The 20,304-nt window shown below is 51.6% G+C and overlaps 1 protein-coding gene across 1 annotated transcript; it reads left to right on the forward strand.

Moving 5' to 3' along the window:
• Positions 1 to 14,026: 14,026 nt before the first annotated feature.
• Positions 14,027 to 15,254, forward strand: V2A60_008968 (homeobox domain-containing protein; the record flags this gene model as incomplete). Its single annotated transcript, XM_083260238.1, has 3 exons — positions 14,027 to 14,155; positions 14,214 to 14,985; positions 15,040 to 15,254. The coding sequence occupies 3 exons, from the start codon at positions 14,027 to 14,029 to the stop codon at positions 15,252 to 15,254; spliced, it is 1,116 nt and encodes a 371-aa protein (XP_083116364.1).
• Positions 15,255 to 20,304: the final 5,050 nt, after the last annotated feature.

Here is a 20,304-nt window from a genome sequence, read left to right on the forward strand (position 1 = left end):
TTGACGCTGTAGCACACTTCCTATTCCGGTAACTATCGCGAAGTGGCTTTTTTTTGTGAACATGGTGAAATAAATGAAGAGTCTACAAGTGCTGCGGGCCAACCATCTTCAGAAAAACCCTTGTGTAATGTACCGTCAAGGCGGGGGGGCAAGCGTTACATGTTGAGATCATGGGCGTGTGAGCATCTTTGACAGCATTTGGCGGCGGCCCCTCTTCCAGCCCGTCATTAACGTCGGATCCGCGCCATGCCAGCGGTAAGAGGACAACAATGGGCTTTGTACGACTCACACCTTCTTCTTAACAAGCTGTATCTTGGTTTCATTGGCTGAAAATGACGAGACAGAAGCGTGCCATGCACCCCGTGCCACATGTTTTAAGCTGGGAAAAAAAAAGGCTTGGCCGGCTGTACAAACGCACCCGTGAGCGCGTTACGGGGTGCATCATCCGCTGGTCCGACCATTGCAGACCACGTTCGCTGTCAAGATGGAGATGGAATGCACCTCATAACCATACCCATGTACTGTCCCACGATCCAGACAGAGAAAATGATGCGCATGATGTCTTCCGAGCGGTGAGATGACTGGTAGGACAGGAGAGAAACTGCGGCCATGAATACGAGACGATGTCCAGGTTGACCGCATCTTTGGACCCGAAAGAGTACCCGAGCGCCTGTTAAAGAGCTTACATGCAGGTTACATAACACAAAACTGGTCTGCTGGACGTGTCATGGGCCCGACGACAGTCGTTCCAATGTGTGTTGATGGCGCTGTTGTGCTGCTGCCACGCCCGCATGGTCTAAGCGTCAGGCGTTGTCTGACGAGACCAGCATGAGATTACTTTGCGTCTGCTTACATCCTCAACAAAGATGTGTTGCTTTGTTTTCACGATGGGAGAGGGAGTGTTGAGCTGCCTAAATGTTCCTGTCTTTATGCTTTGATGGAACGATGGCACAATCAGTAATAAGTAATGGGGTTTAGATGAAGGGAACTACAGCTAAAGTATCAGACTACTGACACAGGGAAGAGTTTGATTCTATCATTGAGACTTGGAAGCATTACTAGTTGAGTCCTGGAGAGTGCAGGACGTCGCGGAAGGTAAAAATGGTATTGCCATATCTTGCTCCTACGGTAGCGAGCTGGGGCTACAGCTTATAGACAGAGGTTTCAAGTACCTGTTTATACACTTTAATTTTCTTCATAGTGAGTCTATAGTTGGGACCTTCCCACTTTGTTGTAGCGCTTACGGAGAGGCAAAATCAAAGGTGCACCGTAGTCGTGATAGGTCAGTCGTTCTTACGAGACCGCCCTGCTTGGGTGTGTTTTAACCAATAGCTAGGCCAATGAGGCCACTTCCTCGTATTATTATTTCCAATTTCAACTCTACCGAGATCTGACGTTTTACAAAGCGGTTGTTACGTATGGCGAATGGTTGGATCTTGTACGAGAGCAAAGAACGTGGCACGCTGCCTTTGACAAGGGCAGCGACCGTCCAGTCTTTGGCTTACCAACAGCCACCTCTCCGCCGGCGTGAAGCAGGCAAGAGCGCAGCATCGGCAGTATTCAATGAGATCACTGCCGTCCATATGCCAGACTTCTTGTCCGAGTTTCCTGACTCTAGGGCTGCCTGAATATCTTCCATGTTCACGCCTTGTAATCGGAGAGACTTCCAGTTTACAAGTGCATAGCAGCGGATCTTGGATATAGGAAGGGTAAAGCCATGATGAAATCGCTTATATTTGTAGTGAAAGTTATATTCGTTCTTACCCTTTATGGCCGAGACTATTGGAATGTGGTATTGCACAGTACCGTACGAGGAACGTCTGGAGTAAACAACTCGAATATCCCCATTGGAGGTTGTGGGGTAATTGCTTGGCCCTGGAAACCTAGTTTGGCAGGTCTCTCGATACCTGAAGACGTTTTCGGCAGTTCTAAAGCCTAAATATGACAAGTTATCATCATGTTGCAACCAAGTAGAACATAACTTAAATCAAGGAATCTCATATCATGGCACGGCATACCGCTACCTGCTTATCGAGGGCAGGTAAGGATCTTGCGTGAGACCATTGTCGCAGAATATGCAGGCTACTTGCTTGCATGGTCCCAGAAGAGAAAGAGGGCTTTTGAAGCGAATGTATTCGCTTGGGGGACCTACCAACACTCGAGCAAGTCTCCCATTCCCACCATTTCGCGCGCCCTTCTGTTATTAGGTTGCCAACCGCGTGCCAGCAGCACCGCCCTGGCGCGGCCATTCTTCCGCTAACGTAGTTGGCCGGCTGGCCCCCTCTATATTGTCAACTTTCGGGCTATTAATCTTGCCATGGTACGATGAGCATTGCCATGGGTCGGTCGTAGCGGGGGAGGGGGCACGGCAGGTTACCAGTAAAACAAAAGGAGATTTCTGGCAGGTGGGTTGCCAATCAGCGTTTTCAGCAGAAGCTGTGTCGATCACCATCAGGTCTCCTACTATCGTGGGTTTGAGTGATGTGTAGCAGATTCACAGTCTTCATGGGGGTGACTGGGGAGCTGCCTGCCGCGAGTAATAGCCAGGTCCATTCAGATTACTCGTGGGCACATACCCCGTACTTTCCTGCTTCTTAAGGCCAGTCTTCTTTCCCACAATACCACAAGGGCTTTCTCGTCTGGTTTACATTACGTGTCGGATAATGTGCGGAGCCAGCCATCACCAACACCCAAGTTACAGAAATGGGAGGTGTAATTAATGCTACGCAGTGAAACTAACCTGACTAGTGCTCGCACGGGTTGGGTCGCGATGCCGGACCAACTAGGTAGGTCGCCAGTTTTTTGTTGAAAGTTCGACCCGCTGGACGGGTGTCGCGCGGGCCACAGGCACCGTTCACAGTTCACAGACTAACAACCGAAAAAGGTGTGTGTGTAGCTGCAAGTTCCAAGCTTCCTTTTTCCTCCGATGTCTCAGACTCTACGCGAGCCCGCCCAACCTGGGCCAAGGCACATGTAGTGGATTGCCCACGGCAGCCTTGCAACGACAGCTAACCACCCCCCCCCCCTTGGCAATGTGCCCGACCCCGTCTGTCTGTCCGCTCAAAGTTCTTATCTCGCTGCTTTCGGAATGATGCCGAGCGTGCTCACGCGCCCGCGCGATGGGGTAAAGCATCTGAACAACTTTCTGATGCTTAGTGCAGTCGCGGCAAAGATGCGCTTGGGCACGCTAGAAGGTGATCTTCCAATCCCGCGATGACACTTGTCCGTCGGAAGAGCAGGAAACAAGATGTAGATTCCGTCTTGGCATGATGAAGAAATGAACGCGGTTTCTACTTCAGCCGTAGCCCGGTTGACCAGGTCATACGCGCGTAATACTAAGTAGAAAGTAGCACAGGAAAGGGGCCCGAGAATGGTGCCTAATATGGAAAGATGACTCAAGTGTAAAGTAGATTACGCATGCCTGGCTTCCCGTCAAGAAGAGACACCAAAGTTGGGTCGTCTGATAACCTGGTGGCGTACGTACATACATGATACATCCACGCAGCACGCTGTCCGCCTGCGTTTTTCTTGGGCCTGGAGAAAACGGCCTGCGCATCAAGTGCAGCTGCCACATGTGCATGAAGGGGGGCACGCCGCCGCACATCGTCCCTTGCTCTGGCGCCAGCGTGGAGACGGGTGACGCCAATCCTTGAATCCGTACCGTCGGCACTCACTCATACAGGTCGCAGAGCCACGAGGCTCTGCTATGCCGTAATGCTATTACCATCCACTCGCTCGCAGGTCCCAGCTGCTGAGCGGGTTCAACTTGTCAGAGAAATAAAGTTGACCCCACGCGACCGGGACAAGGTGCCAAGGAGGGCTGTTTCAACAACAGCGAGGCGAGTTTTGTTCTAGCTGTCAGATCTACACGGCCACTTTGTTTCTTCCGTTTATCCCGTCCGTGGAGCGTGTCTACCCAACCCTTTTGTCCAGAGGCGCACATATTGGCGAATTGGAGCCTTTTTCGTGCGCCTCGTGGTAGCCATGCAAGGCTTGCTTGGTGTTTGGCCCCCAAATCGCGTTGGCACGTACATGGCCGGGCGGCTTATTACTTGACAGAAACGAATGACCGCAAATCCAAGCTCCCAAGCTCTCTATGACACCGCAACTGTTACCGAGCAGACAGGACTACTGGTACTAGTAGCCTTTCCGTTGGGCTGAGACATGAACAAGGTGTGACGCAGATCTGGTAGACGGGACAAGACCGTACCAACGTAGCAAAGGTGATGTAATGTTGAAATGGCTTCTTCTCCTATTTCTGTTGCATGCATTGGGGAGATGATTGTTCAACATCATCTCGGTACCGCTGATAAGTTCGCGCTTTCTCGCTGGAAAAAGGACCACAATGTAGGTTCAATGGAAATGAGACAGGGGATACAATACGGACCATAGCCGGCTGGGTGGTGGCTGCGCATGGTATGTGCGTGACCATCTGCAGTCTGCCTGGGGCCTGGGTCTGACTTCCTGCTCCGACATGGTAGAGGGACACCTCGTTCCGTGCGGAGAAGTCATCTCCGGTAGCGCCAATCGACAGACGAGGGAGTGCCTTGAACCTGGTTCGCCGTTGTCAGTCGATCTCACAAGAGGAATACAACCTCTGGTCAGATGGCGCCGTCAACTCTGCAGACGCTTAAATGCCCCATTGCTGTCGATGGACGAGCCCGAGTGTCTATGACGGAAGGGGCGTGTACTATCGTATTTGGCAGGTCGGAAATCGACGTCGACGTCGACACGTAGGTTATTAGCAAATAAAAATCACTGGACGTTTTAGTGCCAACAAGGGACCGGACCGGGACCCCCAAATGTGACGGGACGCCACGGCTTGTGGGCGGGCGTCGTAGTGACAGCAGTGACAGGTCGTTGACACATTCTTGGCGCGGCTGTAGCCCGCCACTTATCCGCATCTTGCATCTGGTTGACTGGTGGGAGACAAACAGTTAATATCGGCGGTGGCGTTGCCTGCACTCACGCGCTGCTGTCCAAGCGAGACCCTAGCTGCCTAGATAATAGTTCCTTGTGACCAATGTGGTTCTAGCGAGATGTCTCGGGTGAGTTGTGGCTGTCCTGTTTGCCCGCCTTGTCGTCGTCTTTGGGTGATCTGCACCCTGTAGAGGCAGAGGATTGAACAATCGCCGTCACCAGCAATGGCAAGGGCGGCCGTGTACGGAGTAGTCGGGCACGTCTCTCTACCATGTCCAGAGGAGGCCTCGCAACAGGAACTAGGCTCGCATGAATACGGGACATGGTGCTCGTGCTGGGTGAGAGACTCCGTCGGAATCTTGGTGCGCGGCATGTCAGATCTGCAGCCAGGAAGCCAGCAATAACGGACGTAACAAGCGAAACTGAACTTGCAATCATCTTATTCTGGGAGTTGACAGGTCGAGTTGGACGCTGTTAGCGGCCATTAGTGGTGTAGTCGCGAGGTTGCACTGAATCGAAAGGGCAGCAAGGTATTTCTGAGAGCTCAAGAGTAAACAACAGGCAAACAGGCTACCCCTTTCGGTGGTCGCCTGAGCAATTCAACTATCATCACTACCCAGTAGGAACAGGTGTGGCTAATTGGATCGGTTATCCCGTTACATCACCTGCGGCTGAAGCTGAAGTATTTTCTAATATCGCCTTCAAGACACAAGCAGGCATTAATTACTTACATGCAGAGGACCGGGCGTATTTCGCTGCTGCCCAGCTGCCCAAGCTGCCAAGTACCTCAAGTAGCAACTACCAGTAGGCTTCCGGTGCCGGCGGCCATCATCCCTGCCGACGGCGCGCCAGGGTCACCGGAGTCTCTGGCAGCTAACAAGGACCACCAGAGGGCACTAAGGGACGGCGCCCTGAGAGTGCGGTTGGACGAGTTGGCCGCACTCACTAGCCGCACTGGACCGAGCCAGGAGAGGATGCGCCTACCGACACTCGGCTTTCGTTCCAGCTGGTCCCGAGCGGGGAAGGCCCTGTTTACCGAGGCAACGTTTTCCACAGATCTTTCCCGTATATGTATCAGTTGTGTCAGAAAGGGCTGTACTGCCATGGTAATCCTTGACATTGATTGTTGGCTGCAAGGGGCAGGGTACCAAGAATCAAAATCGAAAATGGCTCTCAACGTCGAATGGTTGCGCCCATATGCCAGAATGTACACAGTAACTAACTACTACTTTATGGCGAAATGACTCCCCCATCACGTAGGCCCTTAACCTCATTCTCGACTGCTGCAAAATTCCATGTATTTAGTTCTATTAGCCTCCCGACTGTCTCAAAGATTAACCGAGTGCGCCATGGTTTCTTTTTCCCTAACTAGTGGTGGGGTGAAATGAAGTGCTTGCGCAAGATATATTGCTGGTGGCGTTGTACGCAAAGTTTAATCGATTCGCATCGGGATATACTTCTGCCCATGACTCGTCATGGTTGCCTCTGAATCGCAACTACGCCGACTCGGTGATCTGTCAGGGTTTCAGGCACATACCGAGTCTTACTCGTGCTGAGCTTGTTCCCTTGTAATCCGCCGTTGATCTTACAGCAAGTAGACTGACTGATGAGGCTACAAGAAACATTCGTGCGGCGACTGACTAGTCATTTTGTAACAAGCACTTCAACTTGGAAGAAGGAATGCTGCCATTGCTTTTTGTATCGGTATTCGGCCAGCCTTACTTAGCCTTGTGTCAAGACAACCCGAAGCATCGGTTCGCATTGTGGCTGGTCCTAACCAGGGCCCGTTCCGATCCCTTCATTGGAGCAAAAAAAAAAAAAGGCAGACTGAGATGGTGCAGCATCACTCTGGCAGGCTGGCCCTATCTTGTTCTCCACGTGGCCCTAGCCCAGGAACTGGCTATCGAAACGCTTCATTCACTGAGCAGCAGTGTTCCACAGTAAAAATATAGTTATGCCACCCTTCCGAAATGCGTCAGCCCAGAGCAAAGGGCGGGCGGCCCAACTGTGCGACCAGCCTCCGGGTTACAAGAGTGCGCTCCGGCTAGCTGCCTCAATGTATGTGACGTATTCTTGCACTCCCGTCCAATTGCCGCACGAGGCTCCAGTGAATGTGGTGCGCTGGCCCAGTATACCTACGATAACGTTCATTACTTCTTGCCCTATCCTTACTGGATAAAGCAGGCGCAGGAGCATCACACACCAATGCGCAAATACGAGATGGAATTCCACATTATCCGGCGGTCCTACAGTATCACGTGATTGCGAATTGTCACAGAGTCCTGCGCCAGCCAGAGTACTCCGTAGGTAATCTCGGTATCCCGCAAGTTGAGTGAAATTGCCGTCTCGTTTCGAAGACACTTTGTTCGCTTGCAGAGGGGAATCAAGCGTTGTCTCTCTCAAGACAGAAAGTGGCTAATAAAGAGGCCAAAGCATCTATTCATGAAAAGCCACATCGAGCAGAATAGAGCGCTGCGCTAGGCTCTACTAAGTAGTGTGCTCTCTCAGTTCTACTATCCCGATGCTATTCGGGCGCGAGGTCCGTACGCCTCGACGGGCGAAAACGTACCCGCTCGGTGTCGGTGGATTCGATCTTCAACCAAACAATGAGTGCTCCTGAAACGCATCCTCGCTGTTCAGAAGTAGGTACCGGACAGGGCAGTCTGCAAGTGAGGCGGAGCAGTCGGCCGACGCCTTTTTGTTAGGTAACTACGGAGTAACGACAAACTCGAATCCAGCTTAGCCGGAAGCACCAGCTCGGCAACTGCCGTTGTTTCATTCTGGCAGCTTTCTTTTCCATGCAGCCTTCTAGACTCCATCTTTGCTTGCTAATGACGGGCATCCCCAACAGCAACGCTCATTTGGAGGTCGCTGGTGTCTCCATTAGCCACGAACTTGGCAGGCGCCCCTGCCCAGGCAGAAACAGTGGCCAGACAGCTGAAAGGCATGGCTGCACACCGATCTGCTGAGTTTATTGCAGACTAGAACCATGATGTGAGGTGTCATCTGCACTCCGTACTCCGTACATTTTTTTTTTTCGAATTTGAGAACAATATTACTAAACGTCGTCTCCTTCCCAAACCACCAATCGCTCTGACACTACTAAAATAGGCTTTGGATATTGTCCCAGCTACTACCAGTATATAGGCATTTACGGCTTTATTAGCTAGGTGGCGACAAGTACTGATAATGAGCTCTCTACTATTAGCCTGTGCCTCACTCTCAACAAGGGATCGGTTGTAGTCCTTAGCTGCTCTCGACCCACGTGGAGGGAAGCCAGCAGCGTGCTCTACTGGTAGACAGTAAGGAGGGAAGAAAGGCGAACAGCAGGCGGTAGCTTTCCTATCCAACCCCGAATTTCCGAAGTTTTGTGAATCATAGACATGATGCACTAGGAGTATATAGTACGCCGGCATTCATCTATCGGCCCCCAATATACATAACCGGCCGCCAGGAACGACCATGGCTTTGGATGGTGTTGGGTTCATTCATTAGGGGTGCATGCAAAGAAAGAGCACCTCTTGCCTGCCAGCGTCAGGCGTACGTATCCTGCAAAGAACTCCCACGCTATATCCACGTTGGAAGGCCCGCTGTCCACCCTGGTCGGCATCCGATCTGGGAAGCTGGTTAGCATGCACTAACCAAGCCTGTCGCCTAGTTCTGGGTCTTGAAATGGCAGTGCCCTCCACTCACGCCCATTTATCCCATTTATCCGTTGCGGTTGGCGTACTTGAAAACTGGTTGACTGGCTGCCAGTCCGCAATTGGAGGTGGCTCATGGGGAGCACAAGAGGTGATCTCGTGTCGTGAAACCCTCCTTTCGGCCTCCCTTACAGTGCCCGCCAATTGCTGCTGCTTGTGTACAGATGATACTGATATGTAGCCATACCAGGTATGATAGGGCCGATGACCCTGAGGTCCCGACGACGCGGGACGCAGCGAATCTACTTGCCCTCTTTTTTAGCGCTGTCATCACTCGCGAGCAGGGTTCGTTCCCTTTGGCAATTGCTGGGCTTGACTCCAGCCTGTTTCCCCCATGTACCAAAACGGAAGCTACTGGCACACCCTCCCATCCCTGACTAGTCATGAATGTCGTATGCTCGTAAACCCACGAATTGCCATTGAGTAGAAGGATCGGAAGATTTCATCATGAGAAAGCCGCTCCGAAAAAAAAATAGAAGTGAAAGAAGAGAGAAGAAGAGAAGAGAAAGGAGAAAGTAGAGAGTAGAAAGAAATCCTCTTTGACCGCAGCTCACCGTAACATGTCACAGGCATAATGCTTCTCGCCATTGGCACAGTACTCGAGTTTTGCCTCTTTTTACCTGTTTAAATGATTGCTGCTGGACTTTCAATTTCTCCCCAATTTCTTTTGTGAATATTGATTGAATGGCTCTGTGGATACTTTCCTCATGGCATCATCCTACTGGGATGGAAGGGCCCATACACCTTGTAAATCAAATACTTGGATGGAGTACGGAGTACTTATGTACTTACTACTTAGTACGTGTACGGATACTTTGTACCAATAGGGGGCAAATTATCTCACAAATCATTAAGCCGACACCTGGAGTATCTCATGCCGAAATACTCCGACCGCCCTTGCGAATAAGTAAAGGCGATTCCCTCCATGGCTTGCAGCAAGAACCCACCCAGTTCTTTTCAGAATGCATTCGCCAACGAGGAGGTGATTGGCTGCGTTCGGCGAAGATGGCACAGAAACTTGCCGACAGAGGGCAGCAGATCCGCTAGCAACCAGCACCTGGAGCCAGCATGCGGGAAGAGAGAAAGCATGCTACTATTAGTGCGCCATTGCATTTGATGGTGGGGTCATATGGACCTGTCAAAGAAGGTCCAGACGGCCAATAGAAGAAACTAAGCGAGGGAGATCGTCAGCCAAGACGCCTCCACCGCCTTCATCAGTGACGACGACGTGGTCTACAGCCCTGGGGCATGCCAGCTGGGACATGAACAAGGTGGTGAGGGGCTGCGGGTTCCCGTGGAGTTTTCAGGGGAGTGCCTGGGTTCCTCGCCGACTTGAACAAGGGCCAGGTAGAATTTGTAGATTTTTGGTTGGGCCGGAGAAGGGGCCCGTGTTTCATGTTAGATTTTGCACTTGTTGACTTGGTCGAAAGATATGGCTTGCGGATCTGTAGCATGATAATTGACTTGCGGAGCTGGGCCCGTACGTTTTGCTGCGATTACCCTTCTCGCAGGGATGTTCCACAAAAGAAGGTAATGAGAAGATAATGACGAGAGGCTGTGTTCTCCCGCCAGCCCACGTACTGATAACTTGCTAATTTGCCCTGTTTCTGGCCGTCTGGCCATGTCAATGTCCCGCTTGCCGTCCTGCCGTCCTGCCGATTCGAGTGCTAGTTGCAAAGAGCACCAATCTTGCCACGCCATCTACACCTGAAAACCGGGACGAGAAAGCTGAACTGGGACTAGTTGGAGAATTTCTGGTAGCTGCTGGTGATTTATTCGTCTGTACGGAGTAGCGAGCTGGGGACGGCTTGGGCTGACATGGCTCTGGGGTTTGAAACGTCAATCGAGGGCCGATGGATGTCGCGGAAACGGCCTAGATTGAGTTGACAGCTGGTCGTGTGGCAGTTAATATCGACCCGTGTCACGCATAGCATCGAGCAGGTCTTCGGCCGGGGGACTTGTCGAGCCAGCTGTTCGGAGAAGAAGATGCCATGCGTGGATGCCCGGTGGGTCGAAACTTGTCAAGCATGCACCTAGTGCTAGGTAGGTTTTGAGGTGGGAGGGGTCAGGCAGACCCCAGCTATTTGGTAGAAGTATCCTTTTCCATCTTTTGTTATCATTACTTACTTGATTCTTCCAAGAGCCGCTAGTACACTTTTGTTGCTCTGCGCATATGTAGGTACTTGTCGCAGGATCACAGCTGAGAGTGGCGGGAAACTCTGGTGACCGCTCTACCTGAACAAAAGGTGCAAGGGCAGCACCGGAAACCCTGGGGAACCCAACCATGCTCACTCCTACTTCCAAGTATCCTCATCTGTATTGACAAGGAAGGGGGGTTTATTTCGCAACGTATACCGTGCTCGGCGAACCAGACGTAGGAGGGGGCTTGATCTTCAACAACACACGTTATGAAACAAAGCAGGCCAACGGGCAATCTAGGTCGGCAGATACGGCCACAAGCCGCGACCTTCCTGACAGATAGTCCCATGGGCTCGACTGAATCACACAATGTGGCACACGGCGTATCATACCCGTGCTGGAATGTGCTATATGACCAAGTCGTACGACCAGGAGCTGGCCTCCAGAGATGGTCAATCCACCGCTCGATCTTACTGGGGCGCTGGCGATGGAAATCGCTGACCACCCCTACTGCCAGAAGTAGGGCTTGAAAGATGATCGTTGCCAAGTACGACCCGTGGCCTATGTGTGCGCCAGAGTTGCCATATTCGGTCACAACTGGGTTTGCTCCTCGAGTTCAAGCTCACTACGTGACATACAACACACAGTTGAGGACGTTGGTTTGAAGAAGAAATCAAGGCGGCGCGAATTCTAAATGGACTCCTGATCTGCAAAGGTTTACGTATAGTCGCACAAACACGATCCAGCCGGGAGCTTCACGGTGGTTCTTGTTTGGGCTGAGGTTGGGACTGCGGATGCCTGAAGGACCGACCTAAATGGAAGGGAAGTTTGGCGAGTTAGAACAATTCAGCAAGTGACTACGGAGAGAGTCATGTTCAACCATGCGTAAAGACATTGGCCACTCATCGGGGTCACGAATGCGGATGTGAGTGCTTTGTCCACTGATGAAAGCAGATCAATAGGTCTACTACTTATCGGTCCCGCATTGCGCTGAGCTCATGGTCTTAAAACGCACTCAGTAATTTGACTGTAACCAAGCTGTTGACGGGAAGTACTGGCAGTTTGCCTTGGCATCGTAAGAACTGGCCAAGATGTTCTGTTCCGGGGCACCTAGGCTGAGTTCTTGCAGTTCTCCACAGATTCGAAAAAGCGCACCATGAAACGAAGACATGACTCCCCCGGGCAGTTTACTCATGAGGGCACCCTTGAAGAAGGCAACCGTGAATAGGGCTTACCACGGCGACGTCCACAGCTGCACATCGCTGTCTATTAGTTAGTTAAAACTTAGCTTTGGGCCAAGTGGGTTGGCTCACATAATAGGATACCCAGTTTCTAGGGTCTTGACTCCGCTCGGGTGCTGTTGACGCGATTTTACAATAGCAGCGCGCACTGGCAGCACGATGCTGTCAGTGCTGGAAAGCGTTGAGATGACAACTGGGCCGCCCCTGTGACAGAAAGCCCGTGTGTGAGATTTGCGCACAGTGCTCGTATCGCGGGCTCTAACTGGATCCACGATTCTCATCAGACTTGTGAGAGTGTTACATGCCTGCGTGGGCGGTTACGACACTGTTCCCGCCACAACGATGACTGCTGAAACGGTGTGCTTATACAAATCTGGATATAAAGGCGAGAGGGCACATATTATTGCTGCTCTGTGCAAAACATACATCAGCATGTATGCTGCAGTGCGTCGTGAAGCAGGAGACCTGGCAAGGTAAAAATGGACTCTGGTGTGACTCCATCGTGGCCGGTGACGCGCTTGTGGCATGCCAAGTTGCATCTGTCAGAGACTGTAGGGATAAAGAAACTTGGCTGGTGTCCACCGCACGAACCACGTCTGCAACAATCTAATAGTATTTTGTTACCCCGTCACTGTTGGCGATTCGTGTGAGTAGTGTAGTAGTCGCCAGGCCCAAGTCATGGGGCCGGGTCTGGCTTTAGAGTTTCGACAGTGGCCTCAGAACTAGCAGCCGACGGGTAGTTTGACGGTTTGATTGCTGTTATTGCCTCCCTCTTTCATCCTCTCGGCAACAGGACCAACGAGCAGACACAAAGCCTGCTGTAGAGTACAAGCGCACAGTCTCCGTGACTTGCTTCTCAGCAATTATCCGGTCTGGCTGTGCACACTGCGCAGTCTTCTCCGTTGACCTGGCTCCCTCTCTGATCGTCACTGGGTTGGCTGCACCGTACGAGACTGTGTGCGCGTCTCCTCTGCGCACACCCTGCCGTGGCTTGTCGGTGTCGCAGGGCAGCGCTTCTCTGGTGGCACTAGAGTCCCGCCTTGAGGAGCAAGTTGTCGGCACACACCCGGACCTGCTGGTCGGTGACCCCCTGCTTGAGGTTGATGGTACCGGTTGTACCAGGCAAGACACACGCCCCTGAGAATAACGGGCGGCGATTGTGCATCTGGGATGAGCTCGGTCGAGGGATGGGGATGGGGACGAGGGATGAGGCAAGAGGGTGGGCGGCCAACAAGTACTGACCACCCCCCCCCCCCCCTCCTTCTTGCCCTTCCGTCCACCTAACGACGCTCGACAAATAATAAACCCCATCTGCATCAGAGCCTAAATCTACTGGCACAGTCCGCTGTAACTCACTCTTATAGCGCTGCCGCCGCTATCCTGTGGCTGCTTACAGCCCTTGCCTGCCCTGTACGCCCGCCGTAAGACCTGGGTAGCACCACTGTAGCACCACCTAGCCTCGCCTTGGCTGTCACGGTCCGTTTATTGTACAAAAGAGCTGGTGGCCCATCATCGCCATCCATCTCGATATGCTCCTCTTCAAGCCCACCACCTCGACTCTTGTTCCTTACATTTACGCATCGTACTTAACCCTTGCATTCTCCAACTTGTTTTGGTCACCGTTGGTCAAGCTTTTCGTAACTACCGTTTGCGCTGTCGAACGGCTTCGCCCTGCGTTTGCTTTGCGACCTCAACCTGGTCGCTCCCGACAGTTCATTGTTGGTTGTCTGGTATACCAATATTATCTTTACAAACTTTCCTTGTCTCGATTCTACGGCTCTCAGCCCATCGATCTGATTATATGTATCCTCTGATTATTACCCGTCAAAGGTAGGCATCCTAGACTGCTATTGCTGCTACCGCGGCCACCTTCGCTGCCCCTGCTAACACACTTGCCTCTACAGTCTTGTTTGACCGGTATTTCGGCTTTGCAGCAACTGTATCTGCCAGGTCATGGCCCATAGCTCACCTCGGCATCATCTTCAACTTTCACGGCCCAATCAATACCCCAGCACAGCTGCCAACATGGCAATGATTGCTGTCCCAGCTCCTCCCGGCTCTGCTTTTCAAAGGGACCGCTGGGATGCCCACACTTCCGACTACCCATTACCACGAACTGACTCTCGTTCTATCGCCCTGCCTTCGATTAGACAGGTAAGTAGTCTCAGTCCGTACATGTAGCTCTGGTACTGCGACTAATACAACACCCTAGGCAATTCCGGAGCTTCAACTAGCCACGAACCCGGAACGCCAAGGACGTCCAAACTATCATCCCAACCCCTCAGTTTGGACAAATTCGAGCCCTATTGGCTCCTCAGATCAAACTCGCTCGCCAAGCAGCAAGAGAAGACGTATCTCTCACGAACTGGAGAACGAATCCTTCCGTCCCTACCAAGCTCCTCGTCTTTACCCAAGTCCCGAGCGTCCTGGTTCGAGCCACATGTCCCCCGTGTCCCAACGCCCGCCTACCGCCGAAGACAGTTGGAGAAGTCAAGCACCTGCTCACTACAGGCCGTCCATGTCTTCCTCTCCCGAGTTTGCTCACCAGGAGCATCGTCCTTCTATCCACACCTTGCTACCGCCGCCTGGTTTGGAGCGCAGTCGCGATGGGCCTTACGTCGACAGCCATGCCCCTCGTCAAAGGCTGGAAACTCACACAGGCGGCTACTCGAACAGGAGCCCAGTGTTCAATTCTCGACATGGGGAGCGCGGCAACAGGTACCATGCCATGCCCGTTACCTCGGCACGCATGGAGGAGCGCTCGCCCTTCGCCCCTTCTCGCTACAACATGCATGACACTGGCCGTTACAACGATATTGGTATGATGGGCGTGAGCGGAGAAACTAAGCAGCGCAAGCGTCGTGGAAATCTCCCGAAGGAGACCACCGATAAGCTACGGTCTTGGTTTGTTGCTCATTTGCAGCACCCGTATCCCACCGAGGACGAAAAGCAGGAATTGATGCGTCAGACCGGCCTGCAAATGAGTATGCTCTGTTAAGTATATTCATTATTGACATACCAAACTAACAGGGCTGTAGACCAAATATCGAACTGGTTTATTAATGCTCGCCGACGACAGCTTCCCGCTATGATCAACAATGCACGTGCAGAAACAGATGCCATGCACAGTCGCGCTGGTGCTGATGTTGCCTCGATCAGTAGCACAGATATGGATACGACCGGCCTTGACCGCGAGAGCACATACGATGCTAGCCCGCGCATGCGCGGCGCAGGCGGTCTCAAGAGAGATTAGACCTGATAGACGTGTAAAGCGGTTGCATGAATTCAACCAAAGCGACAACCCGTTAACTGCAGCGTCTTCCAAATGGTCAAGTATCGGGTCGTCAACATATACCATTAGCTACGCTGGATGAATTATGTGTTTTATTTAATTGGGTTCTGGCGCAGTGTTCATTTATACATGCGTGGGATCATGATATTGAATGGAGCATTTTGGAAACGGTTATATGATCTTACGGAGAATTGGGATAACGGAAAACATATCTTTTGAAGCACGTTTAGCAGCTAAAATCAGCTGTTGATCGAAGCGCATATACCCTTTGATTTTCGACGAAGCGGCGGAAACCGCAAATAAAATGGATACATGGCAATGAATATACTAATGCAACTACACTTGATATCTGCTTGCGTTACATGGCTTCTTTTCTGAGCCCGAGTTGCAAATGTAGTAACAGTATCGTGAGACGTTCTTAGCATCGTCACAGGTCAAACACCCATACTAACGCAAATAGTACATTTTTACCAAAGCCGCACTTGTTCATCAACTCAAATATGATGGAGAAAGAGGGTCCAAGAAGAAAAAATGTTAGCCCCGCGGAATCTAGACCTGTGACGTCTACGACACGACGTTGTATTGCCGTTTAAGAGCCGCATTGATCTATACAACCCGCTTTACTTTTTAACATTCACCTTCATGCGAGCCATTCCATCATCTGAATGATTACTTTCACCGAAGCTCAAGAATTGTCGTTCGAGCACCCCAGCATATAATAATGTGGCCAGCATTCGCTTCGCAGACTGGCTACAAGCGTAGTCCCGAACGCCACTTTCCATATAGACAGACGCGTAAGGACAACACCAACGGGCACGACAAAAAACAACTAGTGTCATCTATTTACTTTTCTCCTGCTTTCAGTCAGTATGTGTAGATTGAAACATGCCTGCCACTCTTTGGGCCGCTAGGAATTCAGCAGAGGCCGTAAGTCGCCGATAGCCGTGCGCTGGAGCAAACCTTAAAATACGTGCACAGCGATGCCCTGTGCTTCCGGTCTCTCATTTCATATCAGATGCTGATCTGAATCTTGTTTGACATAGCTCCTTCCTCTCATGCCTTGGTTTGCCGGTATTCCCTGTGGAACTTTGCGGGTTCTGCTCGGAGTCATGGCAGGCTGGCCTGGCTTGACAAAGCCATGGCGAGCATAAGATGCGATGCTCTTGGCTTCATTTCCCAGGCATCCACGCAGACGGAGCAAGAAGGTAGAGGGCAATACAGTAGCATTCCCCCCGTCCATGCTGCCTGACAGGCATACTCTTCGAATGCAATGCATCATGTACCTATGCGCCAAGCCGGTTTCAGCGTTCTGCTCTCGGAAGCCCCCCCCCTTCCCCTCTAAGAACCTAAGAATGACCCGAGATCTTGGTTCACTCGGGATATTGCCTGTTGCCAGTGTATAATGTAACGGGAGTTACCGTTTTGTGGCATTTTGGGGTGACTTGTCAGGAGGAGACAGCATGGATGTGCCCTGTTTCAATGACAGACACCGCAGTTTGGTTGTGGGGTTCGGTCATCCCAGCCCTCTCTCTCTCTCTCGCCTTCCATCAGTACATTGAGTTTTCGTCCACACAACCTAGGTCAAGACTCCAGACTAATGCGTTGCAGCTGGTGCATTGCATCATGTTGTAAACTAGAGCCTCTCCACCACCTCCCGACTTGGACATCGCGCCCAGAAGCGTGGGGAAACCTAGTAAGGGTCTGGTGGATATGAGAATTTTACACCAGCAAAAAGGGACTGATGGGCTGGACAGGGGAGATGATTTGGAGAGCCAAGAGCTATGGAATACAGAGCGCCTGAAGCTCTACTAACAGCCGAAGGTTCCAAGGGTGTCTTATCTCTAGCTTTGTAATATGCAACGGCTTGACCTGCTTGTCTGAGTACTCCTTCCTTGCCAGGTCTTGGCAAGCTCCCGTAATTGCATATATGAGCCTGTCTTTTGCTGCTGATTGGCAACTGGGCGTCTGCATTGCGTCAACCCTTGGCCTCAGCCTGCCAGTCGCTTCAACCACAGCGCGTCGGAGAACAGGGGAGGGAGGTTCTCGGCAACCACCTTCGCCGTGCGAAGCAGGCTTTTGTCCCTGTTGTTCCTCGGCACCTCTCCCTGACATTGCAACTCTCGTTCGCCCTGTCTTACTGGTGCCTACGGGGGCGGGGCGTGGGCCGGTGACATGTCAGTAATAAAAAGCAAGACCAGAACTGTAATTCGAAGGAAAAGGCACTTGGCGTCCTGCCAAGATCAGAATCAATCTAATATTTGTGGCACTTTGTCTGTTGTAACATCTATGGCTGGCTCTAGTTGATACCTCCTTCCAAGGTGTGTACCAGTATGGTTAGAAATGGCTACACAGCCGACAGTTCCTTCGTCGCATGGTGCTATTGGTCGGTCGTCGTCAGCAACAAGTCTCAAAGGCGCGCCAGTCTATCTTGCTTGGTGTCAACTCTTGCAAGTGAGTCCTGTTGGGTGAGGGTTGGCTCGGCATGGCTCGGTATGCACATTGGCGTAGCTAGTCGGCCAAACCTTGTTGTTAGAGGGCTGTTGTACATATCATGCCGAATGATTCTCGATCCCGGCGTGAGAGAACTGGCCCTTACGACGGACTGCCGTAACTTTGTGCCGAAGCACACGTGGGGCCTCAGCCGCAATGGTGAACGCTATCTCTGAGGAGGGGAACCGACAAATGTACGGGCAATCTTCGTCCATGTCACACTCGCTTCATTAGCCAGAAAACCGTTGCATCACGCATGCCATAAAACGTCTCCGCTGTCACTCTCGCTGCCATTGTTCAACGGCCGATGTCAGATATGGCATCCGCAGCCGATGGAGGACAACTGGCTACTTCATCGCATGTGTACATACCCAGGATTATCCCAATCTACAGAAGGTTAACAAGCAAACCGGGCTGGCCTAGTCATTCCCGATTACAGGTTTCGGATCAAAGCATAGAATTAAGCGATGGAGGCAGGGTATCCGTACTCCTTTTTCCCTTCGGATAAGGCCAGATACATGCATTGACGTGTACCACTTCCCTGTGCTCGGGTTGTCGTTTCTTGATGGCTGAGGGGCAGCGGGACAAGTTCCGAGCCTCGTTGTTCACACACCCAGGCGTGATAACGGGGCCATAAGGCACAAAACATGCTGGTGAGAGATCCAAGTCAAAGCTTGAAGCTGTTTTGCCCCTTGTGAGGAAGCCTTGACGGCGGAGCCCTTTTATTGAACCCCAAACCGCAAAGTTTAAGTCGATAATTATGGGGTGGGCTGTACGGAGTCATTTTGACGTGTTGCGGAGAAGGCTCCACAAGCTCATATTTGGTCTGTGAAGTTTTTGGGAACTTGGTTACAGTGTCGAAACTGAGATCGAGGCATCTGTTAGCTTCAGGCCGCCAACGTTCTCGGGTGCATACTGTGACTCGAGGTGGATACACTTATGTTACTGAAGCATTCGATAGGTGACATGTCTTTGACCTTGAGCATTGAGTAGGACCCCTAAATAAACGGCTGACAGGCAAGCTAATGACTTGGCTTCTCAGGTTGCAAATACTGACGGCCGTGCGGGTGCTTTTTGTTGTTCGCAATTCGCCGGCAGCCGTCGCTAGGACGTATAAAAGTAAATGAGACGCACCAGTCATGAAATTAGGCTAATGTGGGTTTGACTGATTCGATTGGGAAACGACGTGTGCGCATTCTAATCACAAAAGTGAATGGGACGATGCACAGCCTTTTGGTCCGTCCACCCATGTTTCAGCATCTATTTCCCTGCGATCACGTTGTCGCTCGTGCGCCGAAGCGGGAAGACCAACCTCCGATTTTGGAAGTCGGTTAGCAGGACAGTCTAGTCTGAATCGTCGCCTCATGTCAAAATGAAGTGGCGCTCGGACCGAAGGTTTCGGGAGATTGATTGGTCACCGCCAGTGTGCGAAAGAGGAATTTATTCCGAGCCACGAAACCTCATTCGTCAGCCGCTGAAAAGAATGGACGATCAAATACTTGGTAGAAGCTGTAGCGAGGTCATGGAATTGCCGCTCTGTGTATCATGTTGCGAATTGGGCACATCTCTGCTAATCACCACAATAGCTAGCATCATGAGCACAAAAACTACCAGTAATTTGGCCGCAAATTTTAAGTTTGAATACGAGGTCGAACCTAATATCGGCCTGACGCAACCTAGTCACAAACGGGTCTTTCCCGAAAAACTGGTATGTCTGAGTGTCAGTGTACCAACCCCTCTTCGTCCAAGAGCTGGCGGTTTGTGCCGACATTTTACTTACGTGGTACTCCGCCCACTGGAAATACTGGCAAAGACTCTCATTTGGCACTGGACCGATGGCATGTAATATTCATACCAGTACGGAGCATGGTGCATAGCTGCACGGCTGTGCCTACAGGCTACGAGATGGTGCTGGCCCACCAATAATCTATCTCTCGGGCACCACTCCGTGAGTCAGTAAGTTTGCAGATCATACCACACCTCACGTCAAGAATAATTGCCCCTCATTGTACTGGTAGTTATTGCTTCTGAAGTTTGCGTCATCGTTCCCTGCCCCCCCCTCGCGACGGAGATGCAGCCGATCCTACTCAGTAACTGTCGCAGAGTGAGCTGAAAAGTGTGCGTACCGGTATAGCCGTCGCATGTCTGGGCCGATATCCGGGACCGCAACGTGGGGGGTTTCTCTCAAGGTTCAAGGGGAAATGTCTGGCTATAAATCCGCGGATCGCGAACCATACACCGTTCACTCAGCCATACTTTGCAACTAGGGGCGGAAGTTTCCGTTCTGCTAAAACGCGTTTTCCGTCGGGGTCAGGCGTATTATTAGGGGCTATGGCCGAGGTATAGTCGAGTTATATGCTGTTAAACATCTTTATGAGGCATTATAGGGGATTCTTTGGTATCAAGGGGAACGAGTTTCGTCCTTTGTAAGTAGTGCTCCACATGGGCAACGTGCTACGCATTCGATCCAGTACGCCGAATTTTTTCCAGTTCGTTACCCATAGGTGTGGCTTGTCGGCGT

The sequence above is a fragment of the Cordyceps javanica genome, chromosome 6, assembly GCF_051103115.1.
Source record: "Cordyceps javanica chromosome 6, complete sequence".
Taxonomy (NCBI): domain Eukaryota; kingdom Fungi; phylum Ascomycota; class Sordariomycetes; order Hypocreales; family Cordycipitaceae; genus Cordyceps; species Cordyceps javanica.